This window comes from Maylandia zebra, linkage group LG9, assembly GCF_041146795.1.
Source record: "Maylandia zebra isolate NMK-2024a linkage group LG9, Mzebra_GT3a, whole genome shotgun sequence".
NCBI classification, from domain to species: Eukaryota; Metazoa; Chordata; class Actinopteri; order Cichliformes; family Cichlidae; genus Maylandia; species Maylandia zebra.
The window spans coordinates 18,047,044-18,068,985 of record NC_135175.1 but is presented as its reverse complement, the minus strand read 5'-3'; the positions used below and the strand labels follow the sequence as shown (position 1 = coordinate 18,068,985).

The window sequence follows — 21,942 nt, the reverse complement described above, 5'->3', positions numbered from 1 at the left end:
AATCAGTGTCAGCTATCTCACAGTTAACAAGAACAGTGTAAGCGAGGACACCTCACAATCAAAGGACAAAGCAATTACACTATTTTCTACTTCTGTGCCTGGTTCTGTGTTTTATCTTGGCTTTAAATTTTGTTTAAAACTTTTGTTTATTTCAGCTCTCTCAAAACATTATGTGCTTCTGTAGCCTACATCATTTACTACATCAGTAACTGAATTAGGCCACCCAGCGTGCAGAATACACTAAATCAGTCAGGAGCCCATCACATAAACTTTGCAGCATGGGATACATTTGAACTGTGAAGAAAAACAAAACATGGATTTCTTCAGAGTGTCTCTGACAATACACAACTTTTATTGGTTGGCAAAAAGACGTTGGACCATTTTTTTAGTTTCTCAACATAAATCACCACATGAACTATAAAGCTTTCACATGTTGTTATTCTATAAGGCAGCTTGGTTATAATCACACAGTACTTTTAATTATATGTAATCTCTGAGGTCACCTGGGAGTAGACAGTGTCGCTTTAATTTTCTATCTCAGGGAGGGGTCTTCTCCTGCAACTTGAGGAACACTGGGCATAAATCGAGCTTTGATTTAATCAAATGCAAGTTGTGAAAAAAATAAATAATAATAATTTTCCATTTTCACTATTTCAGTAGCTATATGGGCCCCTCCACAACTGCTGCCCCCTCCTTCGCCTCCCTTTGTTCTCTCCAGCTCTAATAGGTTTTCCCCTGCCACACACAATTCACATTTTTTTTCCTCCTTTTCCCCAGCCCCTCACCCCCTTTCAGTGCATTGCCCAGTGTCGACTGGAGCATTTGAGCAATTTGAAATTAAAGCAAACAATGGGCAAGCACTCCCAGGGCCCTCTCGCTCACTATATTACACGGAGAACGCTCATGTGCTCTTGCGCATTATTGGCAAGTCATTACGTTTCTCTGGAAACCGAGAGCGGGAGCTCGCTCAGAGGAATCGGTGATGCAAGCAGCAGCTGAGTGCTTGGAATAGCATGTGTGTTCTGGAGCATCCTTGGCAACAGCATGAGGAGCTGTCAAAACAAAACTGTATATTGACAAGGCGATATGTGCAGCTTGATATAGGCGTCCCAGAGCCCATATCCTTCCAAGGATAAAAATGTATTCCCGAAGGGAACCCTGATTCCTTCCTTTAGTTTATCCATTCTACAGTAAAAAAGCTACACATTTAGGGTCTTCTATGTGTAACTGTAGTCAAATGCAGGAGGTGTAGCATAATTCAGTTACTTGAAAACAGTTACAACCCAGAGTGACAATAGTGCAGGAGTGTGAGTATTCATATTATCCATTATTCAAAGCAAAGAGATAAATACAGGAAAAAGCAGTCCTTCGGTATTCATTTAAGTTGTAAAAAAAAAGTGAATAGGCATAGCAAAATGTAATAAAACGCTTATGATCCAGACAACAAAGATCCATGTGTGGATGTGTACAAACACACACATACATGTCATCATCAGCACATCCAAAAATAAATAAATAAATAAACACAATCTTCTCATACAATAGTAGAAAAGAGAAATGATGATGCAGGCAATGGTTTACTAGAGGACTGCCTAAAACAGATCTTGTCTGTGTGTATGTGTTTGTGTGCATGTGTGTGTGTAGTCTGCTAAAACCCTCTGAATCAAAAAGGGTTTCTGTAGGTGTAAACATCCAGCATTTATCCAGGGCTGCATCCACTTGACAGATGTACAGTGTGTGTGGACAGCCCGGTCATAATTACAGAATACCTTAAATGATATAAAAGCCCTGAGTGCTATACTTTGAGGTCACCAATAGTCATTTAGAGCAGACACTGCAATTTTCTATCTCAGCGAAAGCTCCTCTCTGACAGTCTAAGGGACTTTTATTCAGGCTTGCAAGAAAATAAAGGTTTTTGTTACTGATTACTCTGTCAGTTTGCTCATTGATTAATAAATCAGTTTTGATGACCTGAAGGCTCACAATGCTCACCAATGTAAAGACGAGTGAAAATACTCGTAACTTTTTTTCTGGACTCAAGAGCAAGAGAGAGGAAAAAGGATGATATATTTTATGGGAATGTGATGATATAAAGCAGAGAAAAACAGTAAACTGGCTCATTTAAGAATCTTAACCCAGATGATTGTTTTTGTTTTGCTTTTAGATGACATAACTGAGTATTATAGTGTGTAATATAGTGTACAATAATACGATCTACTTCAGTGAGTTATTTAATGGGTTATCATAGATTTATCTGAAATCGCTAATTTATTTAGTGTTTTCTAAATGTGTTTATTATGTAAATAAAGATTTCTCACCAAACTACATAAAGAGCAGCTTTCCACAGGACAGATTTAAGTCATCTTAGAGTTCAAACAAAATTAACTTATTTTACACACTGGGAGCGCTGGGGTTTTGTTTTATTTTTTTTTAATTTGCCCCCCTCATAAAGTGAACTGCTTTGGACCGTCTCGCTTTTCTCTCTGCTCCAAACTTTGAAACCATGTGGAACCAAAATGGTAAGTTTGCTGCCGGCGATTCTCTTTTCACTTCCTGTCGGTAGGTACGCACACACGCGCGCCTTGCGTCATTACGCACTTCCCCTCCTCTATGAAGTTCCCCCTCTTCTCACCGTCGCGCCGTGACGGGGATGTTTTGGTGAAAGAAAATACAGCGTCAAAAGGGGACGTAAACACGTTTAAAACATGACATTAAGGCCCAGCGGGACCTAAAGTGGCGTCGTAGGGGAGCGAGAAGGCGTCTTCGGCGAAGCTTTGGGTCCGCCTTTATGTATTCCTCCGCATGTCCGCTTTCTTCGTAGATGGTGTCCGGCGAGCGTTGTCTGGCGGCGGACGACGAGTTCTTGACGAGTAACATGAAGGAAATGATTGGAGGGTGCTGTGTGTGTTCAGACGAGCGAGGCTGGGCGGAAAACCCGCTGGTGTACTGCGACGGACACGGCTGCAACGTCGCCGTGCATCAAGGTAAGCCACGGAGCTTGTGCTAGGAGCTAGCAGTTAGCTCGCAGGCTAGTTATCGTTGTCTTGTTGCAAGGTTATGGAGCCTCCTCCTCCTCCTGCTCTCACCAAGGCCAGGCTCAACGCATGTCGCTGGCCCCTCCGATGATTTGGCTTGGCAGCTAACAGGGCCTGTGTACCCTTCTGCTGATGATGGCTGACAGCAGCTTTATGCACACATTTCTAGCTGCGAGGCGTGCTGTTTTCCCCCTCTACTAAGACCTGTCACGTGCTCAGAGAAGGAGGGTTACTCTCCTCTTGACAAACGGTATAAACTTAAGAGGTGAGCTCGAAACCAGCAGTTTAAACCATGCATGCAGTCAACGGAGTAAACAAATACAATAAATCTGGCTCTAAATAAAGAGAGGAAGCAGTTTAGTGTGGAAAACATTTTTTGTTTTGTGTTTTAGGGGGTCCAGTTCAAGAAGCAAAACAGTGATTTCTGCACGCTAACTCTCACTCACTCACGTGATGACGTCCACTGTTTACATAGCTGGTCATGTGTCCATTTGGCAAACAGTGGGATGCTATTTGAAATGTCAGCAGCTCTGAAGTCAGTGCACGGCAGTGTATTTGGACTTGTAGCACTGTTTTGTTTGTAACAATTTGTGGCAGTGTTTAGACTGCTTAGTAGGCCTGTCTGGCAGCAGCGTGATTGTAAGTAAACATAGGAAACGGCTAAAGTGTTACATACTTCACTGCACTCATCAGGTCAGATGTTAACACTTTCTTTGTATTTATCTCCCTCTGTTCAAATTCGAGCTACATTTTGTAAGGTTGAAGAAATCTGCGAATAAACCTTGTTGAATATTTGAATTTCTTCCATAAGATGTCAGGTATCAGTACTCTGTAGAAAATATGGTTTCCCTAAGCACAATACTTTTAATTTTTCAAGGAAAACTGACATTTGAAGCTTTGAAAGCTACTTATTCTCCAGAAATGAACTAATTAAGATTAGTTGGTGCTCTGATTCAGACAGCACTCGTGTCATGATCTGCCCTTGAACCGCAGCTGAAACGGCTTCTTTTTAAGTTAGGCTAGTATCAGATTAAGTTAACTAGGAACATTCAGTAGTCTATAATGGAGATGCAATGATTGGAAATTTCTTGACCAATCCTAATTTTCCAGAACTATTGAAAATAGTTTACAGTTATAACTCACAGCATACACAAATGAAAATAAACTTTTCTTTAAAGAAAAATATTATGTTCATGCTGATGAGATTATTACATTTGAGAATATTCCCCAAACTACAGCAAGTTACAGGATCTTCTCTCACTTAACTGAAAATAGGGTACTCTGTTACTGAAAGAGGTACAAATAATTAACTACTGAACCACTTTCACTTGATGCTGTCTAGCTTACCAAATAAAAAGCAGGCGAAACAGATTTGTATAGCAAAACAAATGTCAGGTACTTGCATCATTTTACAGTATGTTTATAAATTCCCCAGATAACAGAAAATCTTTTTTTTTGGTCTTTTTTGTTTTACTTGTCTAAATGATTTTCTTCATAACTACTTTGATTCGTTGCTCATACCGAGGCTTAGCTTTAGCCACTTTCCCTTTGCTCTCTCTTTAGGTATCTCACTAGGTTTATTTAACTGTGTCTTCATTCATTTCCATGATAACAAGGTATCCTGCTTGCGACAAATTGACTGTGCTGCATCGTGCAGAGACCGCTCTTATTCGGTCCAGCCACCCGTCTTTGTCAAAACCACTAGAAATGTTTTGATTGATTGTTATAACTGAGCATTTTTGGAAGTGACGAACACTAACTGCTGTTAGAGTAGCAAACAAAACTGCACGTAATTAATTGGCTCTTTCTTATAATATTTCAAACTGAATTGCGTAGTATGTGCAGAAGATCTTGATATTTCATCTTTGTTTGGTCACTCGTGTCTTCATTTGAACTCTGTAACCCTTGGATGTTTTGTTCTCCAAAATCTGGATTATAGCTGTTTATTCCAGCGGATTATGGGCTCTGGTCAGATCCGAGATAATCTCGAAATGTGTAGAGGTAGGCTATTTAGGGTAGTCTGGCCGCATTTAGGGTAGCACTGCCTTGTGCTTGTACCTTTACAACAAGTCTGATTCTCTTAAATCGAACTTGAAAACAGAAAATGTGTTAATTTAAATTGAAAACAAGTCTATTTAAATAATGTAAATCAGGTTTTTTTCCCTTGTTGTGTGGAAGTATAAAGTGTAAATTATAAATCTGTGACCTTGTTAATGCATCATCCATGTAGAAAGTTTAATGAAAAACATCTAATATAGTTAGTCTAGCTTTAAATGTAGCCAGTTATGATTTTGACATTTCCTCAAAATTTTTGTAGTTGTGTTGGAAGCCAAATAAATGCTGTGGCTTGTTTCAGTGAAACATCTTTGTGTATGAGTTAATAACTGATGCCAATATAGATTCCTAATGACAATGGTTTGCTAGTGATTTCACCATTGTCCCAAATATTTTGTAGGACAAGGAAATGATGTCAGTGCAGTGGCATAAAAATAGCATCTGTGAAAGCAGCGTGCTCAGCAGTCTGTTAGATCAAAAAGCTGTTCTCCTCCATCCAAACCAGCTTAGTTGCACATGTCAGTTTCTGGCACATGTGAGGAGTGGAGATGATGTGATGTTTATGAAGATGTGAAACATCAGGTTATGAAAATGTTTTTTAAGACTGACTGTGTTGTGGTTACTGTGACTGACACTGTTTGTTTCTTTACCCCAGCCTGCTATGGCATTGTGCAGGTGCCCACTGGTCCTTGGTTTTGCAGAAAGTGTGAATCTCAGGAGCGAGCAGCCCGCGTGGTGAGTCACAAAGCCCTCTACCCTTTCATCACTGATGATTTAATGCCTACAATCACAGGACTTATCCTGAGCCGTCCTATTGTTAATAAGCGAGCCAAGAAAATGGCACCAGGTTGGGTGGTGCGTCATTTTTGTGTCTGTTTATAGATCCTGGATAAAAGCGGTTGTAAAAACAAGTCCCACAGCATGTTTCTTCTGCAATATTCCTTAATGTCAGGAAAGACAAACTTGAGGGAGCTTGTAATTGCTTCTCTATTACGTAGTCTGCAGCTTGTACAACAAGACTTGCAACTCTTTAGCACTGCAAAACAACAAATAGCTCAAGTTCATTTGCGAGAGTGTTGTGAGATCATGTTAAGAGATCGTAAGTCAGTGTTCTGAGGGTAGAATCGTGATTCAAGTAATGATCCTTGTCACAAATTTGGTTAAACGATATAATCATGTTCATTAGGGATGGGTACCGGTTCTGACATAAACGGTAGTAACCAGAGCGAAAAGCAGCGCACATTTCGGTGCTTTATTTCGGTGCTTTTTTTTCCTGAGCTGTGATACACTTCTAGCCAATCATTTTACGTTTCCGAGGATAGTAGGCGGGGCCAGGTACGTCCGTTCTGTTAGAGCAGAGCTACAGATTAAAAATGTCCAAGGCGAAGCGGTCAAAAGTCTGGCTGTACTTCACAGCAAAATATGCAAACTCAGCAGCAACAAGTGCTTTAAGGTGATACTGTGATACTGTCAAAGGAGGTAACACCAAGAATCCGATTAAACAGCTGGCGACGCATAGCGTTTTTTTTAAAAGCCGAGAAATGCGCCGTATTTGATAGCTTGCTGCGAGACCTCACACCGTGCACGTCGGGTGTGGTGCCAGTTATCGGACCCGGAGCAACATCTCCCAAAAACCCGAAGAATAGAGTCCTGGCCCCTAGCCCTGCCAGTGTAACAGAAATGATGACGGGTGATGGTGGCAGCAGCAGCCGTTCTTCTCTGCGTGAGTAGCTTCATGTTGTTCGAGTGTAATTTACGTTGAGTAGGCTAACCACGTTATTACATTAATGCATGTAAGGTGAACTAGCAAACATCATCATAGCTACATGCGGCTGTCTTCTTGTTTGATGGCAGATACTCCCTTCACCCTGGCCAAAAAGGCTAAAATGACCAAAGAAAAAGTGGGAAACAGCTGAACATGAGAGGTTTTTGGACAAAGTTTGTGTTTTTTCCATTGTTTAAGCACTGCTTCCAGCCAAGAGTGATGCCATATATGCCCCATAGCTGCAGAAAAGGCTACCATTGTTATCTTTTTACAAAAAAACAGCTGAACATGAGAGGTTTTTGGACAAAGTTTGTGTTCTCCATTCTTTAAGCACCGGTTCGAGCACCGTTTAAGCACCGGCACCGTTTCAAAAGTACCGATTTGGCACCGGTATCGGATAAAACCTAAACGATACCCATCCCTAATGTTCATAAGAGTCCTCTCCAGTTATGCCACATTTCCGCTAGCACCTTCTCTGTAGAGCAGAGTCTGTTTCAGTCGTACCACCTTAATGTGCGTGTTATAGAAAGATGGGCCTAAAGTCCCAGGATGCCATTTGTGCTTGACACAACACAACGATGGAATACATGGAGGCGACGGCATACCTGCTGCTCAGTCTGTCACAAATGATGTCTGCAGCTCGTTGTTGGATCACAGTGCTAGTTTGTGTGTGGACATTTCCCTTGCTGTTGGGATGCGGTAATGGCGGATTTGAGTGTTGTGAAGAAGTCTCTTCATGACTCATTGAGTGACGCCATTGACTGAGCAATCGGTGGCAGTGATGCTGTTCACATTTTTTGGATCAACTCACTTCAAAAAATATACCTGGTAGCCAACGGAGAACCTTAAAAACCAGCTCGAGTAGGTGTTAGTGGGAAAAAAGGCAGGAAAAAAAGAAGCTACTGATAACTCGTAAAAGTCTGCAAGAGTGGAAGTCTCCACCACTTCGGCTTTTCTCTGAGGATGTTTTATTGAGGATGTAAATTCCAATCCCAAGTTTGGCTCTGATGTGCATCGGTTGGAATCGTGTTATAACCAGTCACTCTTTTGCTTAGTTTATGTGGAGTAAGAAAGCTTGGACTTTGCTGTTTTGATACAATCTGTGAAATTCCTCCAAAAAGTAGATTTATGCCAAATTGAAATCATCCACGCAAATAAACTGTGGTCTGTTTGCCCAGCTAGTATGGTTAATATTGGCTGGTAAGAACTGTGGTGTAGACAAAAAACATAATTTTAAGTTTAAAAAATGGTTTCAGAATATGTCCCGAGTAGGGCTGGGCCATATTATACCGTTCACGGTAATACCGGTATAATGTTAGGCAACGATAGGAAAATGAAATATCGCGATAGAATGGGAGTAAAACGCGCATGCGCAGTGCCTTTGTTTTCATACGCACATGGCCGATTGTTGAGTGAAACAGATGAACCAGAATTGGTTTGTAAAAATGGTGCAACTTCCGTGATGTGGAACTGGTTTGGTGTTTGTCCGTCAGATACACAACAAAGCACATTTTTTTGCAGAACATGCAAGCAGCCGTTGTCATTGTCATATTTGTCGGACTAAGATGCTCTTAAATCTGGGAGTAATCTGGGTCCTAAACTCCGTATTCTTCAGGTCAAACAACACTGCAGCATCACTGAGAGTTAAAAACTGTCTAAATTCTTTCATCTTTAATAAAACGATCAGCATTGCTGCTTTACCAGGTGTAACTATAAAGTTTAACTTCCAGGCATCCATGAAAACAAAAGTTATTACATTTAACGGAGTTAGAAGTTAGCAGGAAGCTAGCGGAAGTTAGCTCGCTAGTTTCGCTAGTTACCTAAGCATGATATTGCATGTTCTGACTGAGAGATTTCTGAAAAAAATCAAACGTACAGCTCTGCTATCACTTCCAACATAAATGAAGACAGGAAACTAAACAGCAGTGACGTTTGTAGGGTTACTGAAGTTGGGCTAGCTGGTATATAATGATGTGCTACGTGATCGCTAGCGACACAGCTATGTTAGCATAACATAAACAGTGAAGCTGGAGGACGAACACTAACACTTTTCCACTTATAAAAGTTAACGTGAAGGTTCTTCATGGTTAGAGACAAATGCAATCGCATGGCAGGATGCTGTAAACGGACCAAACTTCAGTCAGGAGAACAACTGAGATAATCCATCCACAATACCAGGTTAGTCATTAATATACTGCAACAACATGGGAATAGAACAGCTGCCAGAGAATTCAACATTAATGAATCAATGGTACAGAAGTGGAGGAAGCAAGAAGAATGAGTTTAATCAAGTTTGATTTATCTGACTGCTTTGTTTCGCTTAATGTGCCTTATAATCCCGTGCACCTTATGGTCCGAAAAATGCGTACTGCACACTGCAGTTTAATGTTGCAAAGCACCTATTTTTAACTTCAGTGGATATTATATATGGTTATGCTCAGGATATGTCAGCCCATTTCTACTGGAAATGCCTTTTGGTTAAACTTTCAGCAAGGAATTTGCATTTGCACTGTTACATTTTTATAAAGCTTTAATGTACATAAAAACCAGCTTCTTGTTTAAGTGAAAATAAATAGAAGGTTGTCTTTTTGCGCTAGTAATGTTGTGGAGTTGTATTTTGTCTCGCATCAATTATATCGTCGGTTATATCGTTATCGCAAATTTTCAAATATATATCGTGATAAATATTTTTGGCCATATCGCCCTGCTCTAGTCCCGAGTACATTTCCAAGTGGCCTCTCGGTGCAGTTTTGTTTATGGTCAGAAATCAAATGGAGCAAACATAATTTGTAATTGCAGACATGTGGTTTAAGCTTATTTCAACAGTCACACTCCTAATAAATCAATCTGCTGCTTGGAAGCTGTCCTAAAACCAACTGCAGCATCTAACTGCATAAGCAGTGTAAATGTAAACAATACGGCAACCATGGTAACGCATGCTCCCGCCAGCATGTGGACGCAGAGAGTTTACGCCGATCAGTTGAAGCTGAGGTCTGTAGTATTTGTGTCGTGTCTGTGCCGTGTGGGTTAATTCCATTAAAAGCACAGAGTGATCCTAGAATATTTCCAAGTAGGGTGGCTCTTTCTTTATTGTTTATTTGTTTGTTTTTTGGTTCTGTTTTGCCCGTTTGTTATTGTTCATGACCTGTGATGGATTTGCTGCCTGCAACAATAATGTAGTAATAATGCTAATGTGCATTTATTTCTTTGAAGTCAAAGACTTTAAACATAGATGTTAAAATTGTTAGACATCACACTAATGTGCTGTTAGTCACCAGGATTTGGTGAAAATAGAGACACCATAGTACTGCACCTCTGTATTTAATGTCAGTGTGTGAAAATGTGTTGATTTTATACTTTAAACTGTTTAAATATGTTTAAAAAAAATCTTAAATGGAATTCTTAAAGAGATTTGTAGCAATGCGGGACATTTTGTGAACAAAGCAGTGCAGGATTTACTTCAAATTTGTGCACATTAGCAGAAAGGTTTGACTCATCGATCTGCTTGTAAGTAATTAAAATTCACATCAAGCTCAGTTGTATTTTTGAAACCCAAGTCACAATTCGAAGCTAGAAGGAAAGATACGTTTGCTCTATATTTAACACTTCTTCCTGAATATTCAACATATCATTTGATTTTGAAGGTCAACTGCAGTTGATTGCATTATATGGTGATACACAGCAAGAGGATTTGGGGCATTACTTTCTTTAATATTCAACTAAATTATTAGTATTGTATGTGCAGCACTGAAGGGACTATGACACATTTTTGTGATTCCTGTACGCTCACACAGAGCGACCCTGCTCTTCATGCCAATGTTGTAGAAAAACCATTCAGCACTGGTTACACTTGGCTATTGTTGATGCTGACAGTCGCTCGGGCTTTGCTATTAGATGTTATGACTTGATATTGTGTTTATCTATTCATCCTGTTCTCTTTTTAAGGCCACTTATGTAGAGTAATTGTAGCAGGTTAAATCATTCATCTCTGTATGGAAATAAAGTCAGCTGGGATTGGGGGATGTCCCTATGATATACAGTCATATGAAAGAGTTTCCACAGGATTGTGTGCAGTTGTTTGAAAAACTAAGCCCACTTCAGTAGCTTTTAGAACCATCTTTAGCAATGATAACTTCAAATAATGGTTTTCTGTCTCTTTATCAGTCTCTCACATCGCTGAGGAATTTTGGCCCACTTTTTGTTGCCTCACTTCTTTATTTCTTATACACAGCATTCAAACCTCCAGGCCTCCAGTTGAAATCTGGAATTTGACTGGATCATTACAGCACCTTGATTCTTTGCTTTTTCAGCCATTCTGTTGTAGACCTACAACATTATTTATATCTACTTGTTTTTATTTTATGGGAAGCAGATCTGTGTGTAGGATCATTGTCCCGTTGCATGACCCAATTTCAGCCAAGCTTAAGTTGTCAGACAGATGGCCTCAAATTTGACTCTAGAGTACTTTAGTATACAGAGGAGTTCATGGTCCACCCAATGAATGCAAGGTGCCCAGCGCCTATGGCTGCAAAACAAGCCCAAATCATCACCCCTCTACCACTGTGCTTGGCAGTTGTTGGTCTTGTCTGTCCAAAGGACATTGTTCCAGAGGTCTTGTGGTTTGTTCAGAGCTAACTTGCAAGCTAAGGATGTTGCCATGTTCTTCTGGCCTTCTCCTGACAAACCTTTCCAACAAGCTTTATTTATTCAGTCATTCTGTAATTGTTCTGTCGTGACTTTAATATTTAATGTGATAACCGAGGCCTGAACAGTCTGAGATGTAGCTTTCAGGTTTTTTGCATTTTTCTAAGCATTGCACAGCCTGAGCTTAAGGTGAATTTGCCTGGATATATACCTCTGGTAAGAAGCTGCCCAAATGTCTTTTTTCCCCCCTACAGATGCACTCACACTTGTTGATGATCAATTAATCAAGGCCATTTGATTAACAGCACATGGCTGACTTCCTCCTCCTCCTCCTGAAAGCAGTAAGGGAGTCTCTGTTTCCCTCCTGTGTGCGAGCTGTGAGAGCTGCACATAAGTAGCCACTCAGTTCTGTCTGTGCCACTCACAATTAGAGATGAGTGTTATAGTGGTTGGATAGCACTACATGAACATTAAATTATACCAAATTCCTAGCCCCATCCCTGGTGGCAGTAGCCACCAGGTTTAAGACCTTTACTGGCGGAAACCCTGGATGATGGTCAAGAGTGATCACTAATAGCTTGCTAGTCGAGACAATATTCAGGTCGTTCAGCCTATTACTGCATTCAATCAATATTATTTTTAAATCATTGTCGGGTGTCAGCATTTCCACATATAACTGACATGTGACACCAGGATTCATGAGTACACAGGCGAACACACGGGTCAGATTAGCATCTCTGATATGTTTGAAATGCTCGTCTGTGTGAGAAGCAGCTACGGCTCTATATGGTTGGAGTGATGGCAGCTTATTATACAAACATAGGTTAGTGATTTAATATTTAAAGATGACAATTTTTGTCAAATACACACGAGAAAATGCTAACATAATACATATTAATATGTAGTGCCTTACTACCCATCTCTTCTATAATGCATTTTTGGTATACAGTGTGAGGGTCATCACACTGCAACAGTTAGATTATACAGAACTGACCTGACAGCAGCTTACTCTGACTTATTAAACAGAGGATTGTAATGAATTTTATATTACTGAATGACATGTTTTATTACTGAGCAGCACCCATCATTGTACCGCTCCCTAGTGAGACTTGAAAGCTTGCTTGAATTAAGCAAACTTTCATTTAAGATGAAATGGCCATGTGTACCATTCCATATTAAATCTCTGTACAGATTGGTGGAAGCTGCAGTATACGGGGGCATATTAACTAGGAAGAATAAATTACAGGTCCTCACAGACTTGGCTGCTACTCCTACTTTATGTGGTGTAACTGCCTCCACCAGCAGGTTTCTCTTTGGCATGTTCCTACTGTCCTATGCGTCATGCCTGTCAATCTGCATACTGTTCCAGTTACTATCACATTTAACTAAATAATTTTTTAAAGCTTGAACCTCCTTAAGCCTTGAAACTGTTTCAGTGTGGCTTGTTAGACGGATAATATTTGCTGTGTGTGGTGAACCGGGTGTACCAAAAAGAATCATCTGATTTCAAAAGGCTGCGGTTTTTGAAGTAATGGAGATGGAAGCTTGTGGTAAATTTTAAAATACTGAGCTGAATATAAAGTTTTACATGCAAAATGTTTGCAAGTGCTGAATGTGTTCCCCTCTGGATGCATGGCATATGTCCATACGATAGTCAGACTCCCATACTTTTGTGAGCATGTCTGGAGTCACTGCAGCCGCTGTTGTTGTGCTGCCTATCGGGAAACACGTGAAACTCAGGGATCTGCTCTTTCTAACAGTACCTGTTTCAGTTGTTACCGTTGAACGTCTGTGGAATCAAAGCATTTTGAAATTGGATTTTACTTTTTCATAAACCCTGTATTAAGGGATTTACACACCCGATGTGTAAAATCTGTGCAAATATTTTTTTGGACTCCCCTATTTTTATTGCAGCCGTTCACACCGACCGCGTAATTTCGCTGGACAAATTTGCAGCATTTATTTATTTATTTATTTTTTTAGCCAAGCCTGATTATTCTGATTCCAGTAGACAGATCTGAGCAATCAGACTGCTGCATTTGGCAGCATGTGCACTCGCAGCTCAAAACACGCACTGGTGCTCCATATACAAATAGTAAAACAATACCGTTTTACCTCAGACTCAGAGCTAGATGCTGCTCCGGGTCAGTCGGCTCTCTGGAATTATTTCTCTGCTTCCTCAGATGTGGTCCCAACTTCTCCAACAAGAGCTCGAACTGCCCCACTGACACCCTAAAATATGTACAGCAACAGCTTCGACTCCTGGATCAAACCATAAAATTCTCCGTGCTGCTGCCTCCTCATGAGAACTGGATAAACCCAGAATCTCAGTTTCTTCCTTGTCTTGTCTGTCTTCATTTTTTTTCGTGTGTGTGTGTGTGTGTGTGTGTGTGTTGTTTTTTTGTTTTGTTTTGTTTTTTTTAAGTACAAATTTTCTGCAAAAATGCAACCCATTCGGTATTTGTAAGAGCTCAGTGTGTAACTTTATAGTGCAAAAGTAGTTCCTGGTTATGTTCCTGCTGAACGCAGCCTTGGCAAACGTTGCATTTCTAATAACTGCAACAGGGTGGTTGGGCTCACCTGCTCTCCACAAACACCTGAATCATCACACATAAGGTTGTCCTCTCAAATTAATATGATGTCTTTAAACCTTTAAGGATCGGACTAGACTTTGTCAGTCCAAGATTAACTTCATGTTGCTGTTGACACAGGTGCTGGAATGATCTGCCTACTTTCTCTATTCATGTGTGAAAAGCAAATATACTTTTGCTGATATTTATCATGATGGCAAACTGCTTTTCTTTTAACTCGTGGAACTAATGGAGGAATAGAAGAAATCTGACAATAACTTGCTGTACTCTGCTGTCATGTTAAAAATGCTTAGTTTGCTAGGATCACCCTCAATGGGTTACCTAAGTGCATTTGTAACAGTCTCTGTGTGTACAAAAACTTTACCTTGAAGTTGATGGGTCATTTACTAAATGACCATGATTTTTGTGTCTCCAACTTTGCTAGAAAAGTCGGTGTGTGGTTCAGACTCCTAAACTCCATGTCTGATTTATAAACTTAGTAAAAAAATTGCATGTACAGTGGGGCAAAAAAGTATTTAGTCAGCCACCGATTGTGCAAGTTCCCCCACTTAAAATGATGACAGAGGTCAGTAATTTGCACCAGAGGTACACTTCAACTGTGAGAGACAGAATATGGAAAAAAAAATCCATGAATTCACATGGTAGGATTTGTAAAGAGTTTATTCGTAAATCAGGGTGGAAAATAAGTATTTGGTCACCTCAAACAAGGAAAATCTCTGGCTCTCACAGACCTGTAACGTCTTCTGTAAGAAGCTTTTCTGTCCCCCACTCGTTACCTGTATGAATGGCACCTGTTTGAACTCATCATCTGTATAAAAGACACCTGTCCACAGCCTCAAACAGTCAGACTCCAAACTCCGCCATGGCCAAGGCCAAAGAGCTTTCGAAGGACACCAGGAAAAGTATTGTAGACCTGCACCAGACTGGGAAGAGTGAATCTACAATAGGCAAGCAGCTTGGTGTGAAAAAATCAACTGTGGGAGCAATCATCAGAAAATGGAAGACATACAAGACCACTGATAATCTCCCTCGATCTGGGGCTCCACACAAGATCTCATCCCGTGGGGTCAAAATGATCATGAGAACGGTGAGCAAAGATCCCAGAACCACACGGGGGGACCTGGTGAATGACCTGCAGAGAGCTGGGACCAAAGTAACAAAGGTCACCATCAGTAACACACTACAACGGCAGGGAATCAAATCCCGCAGTGCCAGACGTGTTCCGCTGCTGAAGCCAGTGCATGTCCAGGCCCGTCTGAAGTTTGCCAGAGAGCACATGGATGATACAGCAGAGGATTGGGAGAATGTCATGTGGTCAGATGAAACCAAAGTAGAACTTTTTGGTATAAACTCAACTCGTCGTGTTTGGAGGAAGAAGAATACTGAGTTGCATCCCAAGAACACCATACCTACTGTGAAGCATGGGGGTGGAAACATCATGCTATGGGGCTGTTTTTCTGCCAAGGGGACAGGACGACTGATCCGTGTTAAGGACAGAATGAATGGGGCCATGTATCGTGAGATTTTGAGCCAAAACCTCCTTCCATCAGTGAGAACTTTGAAGATGAAACGAGGCTGGGTCTTCCAACATGACAATGATCCAAAACACACCGCCCGGGCAACAAAGGAGTGGCTCCGTAAGAAGCATTTGAAGGTCCTGGAGTGGCCTAGCCAGTCTCCAGACCTCAACCCCATAGAAAATCTGTGGCGGGAGTTGAAAGTCCGTGTTGCTCGGCGACAGCCCCAAAACATCACTGCTCTCGAGAAGATCTGCATGGAGGAATGGGCCAAAATACCAGCTACTGTGTGTGCAAACCTGGTAAAGACCTATAGTAAACGTTTGACCTCTGTTATTGCCAACAAAGGTTATGTTACAAAGTATTGAGTTGTATTTTTGTTATTGACCAAATACTTATTTTCCACCCTGATTTACGAATAAATTCTTTACAAATCCTACCATGTGGATTCATGGATTTTTTTTTTTCACATTCTGTCTCTCACAGTTGAAGTGTACCTCTGGTGCAAATTACTGACCTCTGTCATCATTTTAAGTGGGGGAACTTGCACAATCGGTGGCTGACTAAATACTTTTTTGCCCCACTGTAATGTAGTGAATAATTGTTATGCCAAGCTTTATTTAAGTGAAACAGAGTAAAAGGATTACCTTTGATCGTTATTTTATGGCAACACATTGCCAGATTTGAAGCAAAGTAACAGCTCAGGTCTATTTCATATGCCATTTACTGCTAAAGGATTTGCGATGCTTTAATTGGATTAATAAGTAAATTAAGTTTTCCGCTGCAACTAAGTACATGCACTTGGATGAAACACAACCTTAGGTGGCAGGTAGCGAGGGTGTTTTCCCAGAGAGTTTCTGGCCGTGTGCCCAAGTCCGGGCGACAGGCCAGCTCCTCTCACTTACACTCATATTTGTCATACCTCGAGCAAGCACATGAGGTTGACCTCTTGTTTCTGACATGATGTTTCGTCTTTACCCACAGAGGTGCGAGCTCTGTCCCCACAAAGATGGAGCGCTCAAGAGGACGGACAACGGAGGTATGCTTCTTCTCAGCTGCGCACACACACTCATACATGCTGCCATCTGTGGTTAACCTCTTGTGGATTTTGTCATTAATTGCATGTCACCAGCAAGTTTAAGGGCTGTAAGCATGCTGGGAGAGTTATGTTGCTGTTTGTTGTATGTGCTGCCTCTGTAGCGTCCTTGCCAGTCCATGTTTTATGAGGGTGTGTCAGTGTGTGTATGTTTATGGGGGGGCGGGACAGGATGGGTATAGTGCGTAGCCTGTGAGGAGTCTCCACACTGGGTTCATTGGGAGGTCAGCTTGTTGGAGACTGTAAATATTCTCTGTGTGTGTGTGTGTGTGTGTGTGTGTGTGTGTGTGTGTGTGTGTGTGTGTGTGTGTTTGAGTGTTTGAGTCAGGCTGAGAGAGGCACAGCTGTGGGATTGTGTCCAGGCCTGCAGGGAGGCATCAGGACAACACTAACACACACCATTTTACTACTTTCTCTTTTATTTTACCCTTCCCATGACCCCTCTCTCCCTCGTTTTTCCTCCCATTTTTCTTTCACAATCTTTTCCCCAACTCTGTTACTCCGCTCATCAGTTCCTCTTCACTTGTTGATCTGTGTGGTGGTAGTTGTTGTTTCAGGTGGGACCGTAATAAAGCAGAGCAAGTTCTGAAATGGGTATTTGATCCATCATGTTAACATATAGCAGACCGAGAAAAAAGGAATAGCATAGAAAGGCAGAAATTCAGTCTTTATCCGTCTTCCCGGTCTCCATTTTACAGCTTAAGGTTAAAGATGATCATTTTCAATCATCATCTGTCTTCATATATTTAATTGGGACCCGATTGAAACACATTTGGTTCTCACAGGTTGGTTGTAAGACATGTTAAACTCGAGGCAGCAGTTTGAAAACTTCAGGTGTTGATTTGGAGCGTCATTGTAAAGTTTATAACTGTACTGTGACAGCAGAGACCACATGGCTCCTAATGTTTCAAGTGTTTATCAAAGGAGCTAATAAGCCATTATCAGAAGCTCGCAGCCCTTTGCCTCATTTTTAACTTTTGTCTCAGCACGGTGGACTCTGTTAACTTCTTGACGTCACAGATGTCGGTAAAACGATGCTTTGTTCAGTTCTTGTGGGATTAAAGTGCGAACGCTGAGTTTGAGGAGGAAGGTTGTGCCAGTTTTATAGTCCTGTTTTATAGGCCTCTTCCAGATTCTTGGAGGGACTTCAAAACAACAACATGCCCCCATTTTACACTCGCTCCCTCCCCTGTGTCCCGCCCTCTGCCCTCCTCCCCCTGTCCCGCTCACCAGGTCAAAGGCAGGTCAGGGGTTCAACTGTAAGTTTAAGCCTGTTTTTGTTTCCGCTATGGGGGGAAAAACAGACACCTCCAGTGTAGCAGGAGACTCCCACCTCCATCTGACCTCCTGTTCACCTCCTCCAACTCCTCCTCAGCTCGTCGTCAATTCTGCTGCCACTCCACCATGCCTATGCCTCACTGTCATTCTGCTGCCCCCAGTTTGTCTTCACTGACAGGAAGCTGTGCATGTGTTAAGGCTCAGTGAATGGCTGCTTAGGTCGATGACCACCAATTTACAAATTAAAGCATTTGAGATTCTAGATCGAAACTCCAAGAGGTGAGGTTCACACTGACTTATCAGCAACCCTAAAGTTACATTTTTAGGTTTGTGTGACACTGCACAGCTTTAAAGGAGATGATTTATATATAATGTAGCTTCAACTAGGGGATAACCTTAAAGTTGAACTTTGTTGACATAATTTGCTGTTTAAAACAGGTGATAAATGATTGCAATACTAAGCATAGCACAAAATGGTAATAATTGAAATACTGTCACATTGTAAGTAAAGTATTGTAGTGTAACATCATATCATGGGGTATTCCCACCTCTAGATTCAGCATGGTGATTGGGAAGGGCCCACAGTGGCTGTGTTGGTTTGGGCTTTTAGTTTCAACCATTAAAAAACAAATAAAAGAAAAGTCAATTTTGTGATTGACCATCAGATGAAATAGTGTTTGTCCTCTGGGTTTACTGTGTCCACTTCCCACGTAAAGCTTTACTATATTGGGAAAACTTGAAACTGACAAAATGAACTTCGCTCACATTTTATTACTTTTGAGGACTTTTGCAGGCGGTTAACATTTCTACTTGTAAACTGTGAAATGTTACCACAAATGACCTTTGAACCTATATCTGGTAGACGTAGAGGGTCTGATAAGTCTTCTTTGTGTATCTTTACAGGCTGGGCCCATGTGGTTTGTGCCCTTTACATACCTGAGGTGGAGTTTGCTAATGTGTCAACTATGGAGCCCATAGTACTCCAGTCTGTGCCACATGAGCGCTACAATAAGGTAACAAATGTATCTATGCTCTTAGACTTTACAAAAACAGATGTATAATGTCATACTGTGAGTAATTAAGTCCAGCCGTTTTCACACGTGCACTCTGGTTGGGATAATGTCGGGAGAACCGAGTCCATGCGTTGTCTGAAGTTGCCGTTTCTCATTTGTAGCACCCAACAGGGAATTGTGTGTGTCATACGTTTTCTCACTACTGGAAATATTCCCTTAAGTGAGGTGGAGCGCCTGGGTAGATTGTGCAGGAGGCACTTCACATGGCCCAGATCAGTCCCTGTGAAATCTCTGAATAATTACATAGACCTTCTGCTGTCGCTCTGGCAATGGAAAGTCCATTTAATGTCCAATCATCTGAAGTACATGTGTGAAAATGGCTTATGTATTTAAATTGAAATGGGTTTCCCCAACTGTATGTTTGCGTGTACAGACATGTTATATCTGTGAGGACCAGGGGAGAGAGAGTAAAGCAGCCACTGGAGCCTGTATGACCTGCAACAAACATGGCTGCAGACAGGCCTTCCATGTCACATGGTGAGACTCACTTGCATCGCATTAACCTCACTTGACAAAGACACACTTTGTTTCTTCAGCTGTTCACTCGCTTTTAAGACCTCTAGCTTTTAATGCTGACAGCACTGGGCAAAAAAAAAAAAATAGCATGCAAGAAAATATATATTGAGTAACTTTAAATGTTAATATTTCCAACATGACCTTTAATGGTAGTTTGCTATGATTGCTTGTCTTACATTAGTTTAAGAGCTGAGCGCATTTATCGACCATTATAAATGCCAATACCACTATATCTGCAAACAGCTAGTATTGGCCGATGTAGCGATATGTTGGGCTCTAATGCTAACCGGCTAGCAGTAGTACTCTTTGGTAATACCACTTTGTTTTTCAAGAGGCAGTAGGGACTTACTAAAGCACTTAACTTGCCTATCAGTCCAAAATGAAAGGAAGAAGTAGTTCTGTTCTTACAGAGTGCATATTCTAATGGATATTTCACATTTACATTGGAGCAGCTGTGTAGCATTGCCACCAATGCTACTCATAGAAATCATCCAACAGCTAGCCTCTGTGGTAATTTCCAGGAGAGGCTACACATCCTCAGTTTCCAGCAGGGTCTTTGCTGTCACAAGTCCAGGAAATGAGGTTGGGTTAAGAAGTTGAAGAAGTGATAGCAGCTGGGTTTTGCATCCATACTGTTCCTTAATGGGATGCTAACTAGCTAATAAATTGGATTACGTCCTGCAAAACATGCAGCGGGAGTTTCTAAACTCCAGAACTCCACATCTCAAAATGAGCTAATTTCATATTGTGCTGCTGGTAATGTAGCTCTGGGATGTCAAGCTTGTGTGTATTTGGATAAGTTTCTAGTTACTCACAATTATTAGTGTAGTACTGCACTGAATCTGCATTGTTTTCTCCAAGTAATTATGCACTGCTACAATCTGAATCATTATTCAAACACTTTGAAAACGTTATTCAAAGTTTGTGCAATGAGGCACAATCACGATGAAAGTTGTTTCAGTATCTCTGGGTGATGTAACAGAAATGACAGTAGCCCTGTTTTAGAAAAAGGAAGTAGACCTTTTATTTTCCTCTTTTTCTTCTTCTCTTATTTTAATAAATATTTCTTCATCTTGTCCAAACCAGTATTCCTCTTCTTCGTGTACAAATCATAATTTTTTTTGTCGACTGTCTGAATTTCCCCCCACTACTCTCCACCACAGTGCCCAGTTTGCAGGATTGTTATGTGAGGAACAGGGATCAGATGCAGACAATGTCAAATACTGTGGATATTGCAAATACCATCACAGCAAATTGGTAAGTGTACTCTCAGATTTTTGTCATTTTCCAGAGATAACTTGCCTATTGTGTCTGTTTTAACAATGTGGATGAGAATGTGTTTTCCGTTCCACTAACTACGATTGGTGATAAGCATGTAGACATAACACACACATCACACAATTACTGGTTTACTTTCAGCACAGTGAGAAATGCCGTTCTTTTATCTCTACTTTTGTGAATTGTACATAATCTTTTCTTTGCTATTTTTCTTCTATCCCCATCTCCCCTCTCATAACTGTGTCCTTCTCCTTAATGCTTTTTTTGTCACATCTTTCTCCTCCTTTTTTCTTTTCCAAACTTTCAAGTTGCCCCCCTCCCTTTAGCCAGCTTCCTGCAACTTTCAAAGACTCTTCCCTCAGTCTCACAGCTTTCTTCTTTTTTCACCTTTTCCTTCCCCTCTATCTGTCTCACTCCATCTAGCGTTATCCGTTCTCCCATCGCACCCTCCACTTCCTCATCTGTTTGTCCAAAGGAAGCACTGGCTACAGTGGACTGGCTTTGCAGTTGCTGGGGCCCTTTGAGCCTGTATTTTACTGTAGGGTCAAACGGGGATAGTCGTTGCTATATTAATAACCCTCTGAATCCTATCCTGGCCATTTGTGGCCACTTTGCTTTTCGCTTTTCAACCATTTTTGTTCTGTTAATGCCAGTGGAATGAAACTTCCCAAAGGTGTGTATTTTTGTCAGATTTTTTAATTTTCAACATCAGCTCCTTAATAATGTCAATAATATTCACTATACACTAAATAGTTCCTCTGGGTTCTATCGTGGCCATTTGTGGCCAATTGAAACCCATTATAACCACCTTTTTTGATTCCTTGTTACTGACAGTACTATATCATGCAATTTAGGTAAAATTGCTTTCATTCTAAAGTCAACACATGAAAATTGTAGTTTTTAATGTTTTTTACCAAATGACATCATTTACCCATTTTTGGCCAAGCAAGCAATTTCATGTAATATTCTGAGTTTCTAGTAGCGGCCTTTGATGGCCTACCACACTCCAATGGACCAAAATAATGAAACAATTTTGACATAGGTTTGATCTTAAGGATCTAATAGTTTGTGTTTATGCATGACATTGCAGTACA

At 40.9% G+C, this 21,942-nt stretch overlaps 1 protein-coding gene across 4 annotated transcripts in view; it reads left to right on the top strand.

Moving 5' to 3' along the window:
- The first annotated feature begins 2,607 nt into the window (after positions 1–2,607).
- mllt10 (MLLT10 histone lysine methyltransferase DOT1L cofactor) overlaps positions 2,608–21,942 on the top strand; it is a 54,594-nt gene continuing 35,259 nt past the window's right edge. For all 4 annotated transcript variants that reach the window (XM_024798900.2, XM_024798899.2, XM_024798898.2 and 1 more), the window contains exons 1-6: positions 2,608–2,984; positions 5,746–5,825; positions 16,592–16,646; positions 18,885–18,994; positions 19,428–19,531; positions 20,734–20,827. In XM_024798900.2, the coding sequence (XP_024654668.2) occupies positions 2,822–2,984; positions 5,746–5,825; positions 16,592–16,646; positions 18,885–18,994; positions 19,428–19,531; positions 20,734–20,827 (606 nt within the window). In that variant the 5' untranslated portion in view covers positions 2,608–2,821. The remainder of the gene's footprint in view (positions 2,985–5,745; positions 5,826–16,591; positions 16,647–18,884; positions 18,995–19,427; positions 19,532–20,733; positions 20,828–21,942) is intronic.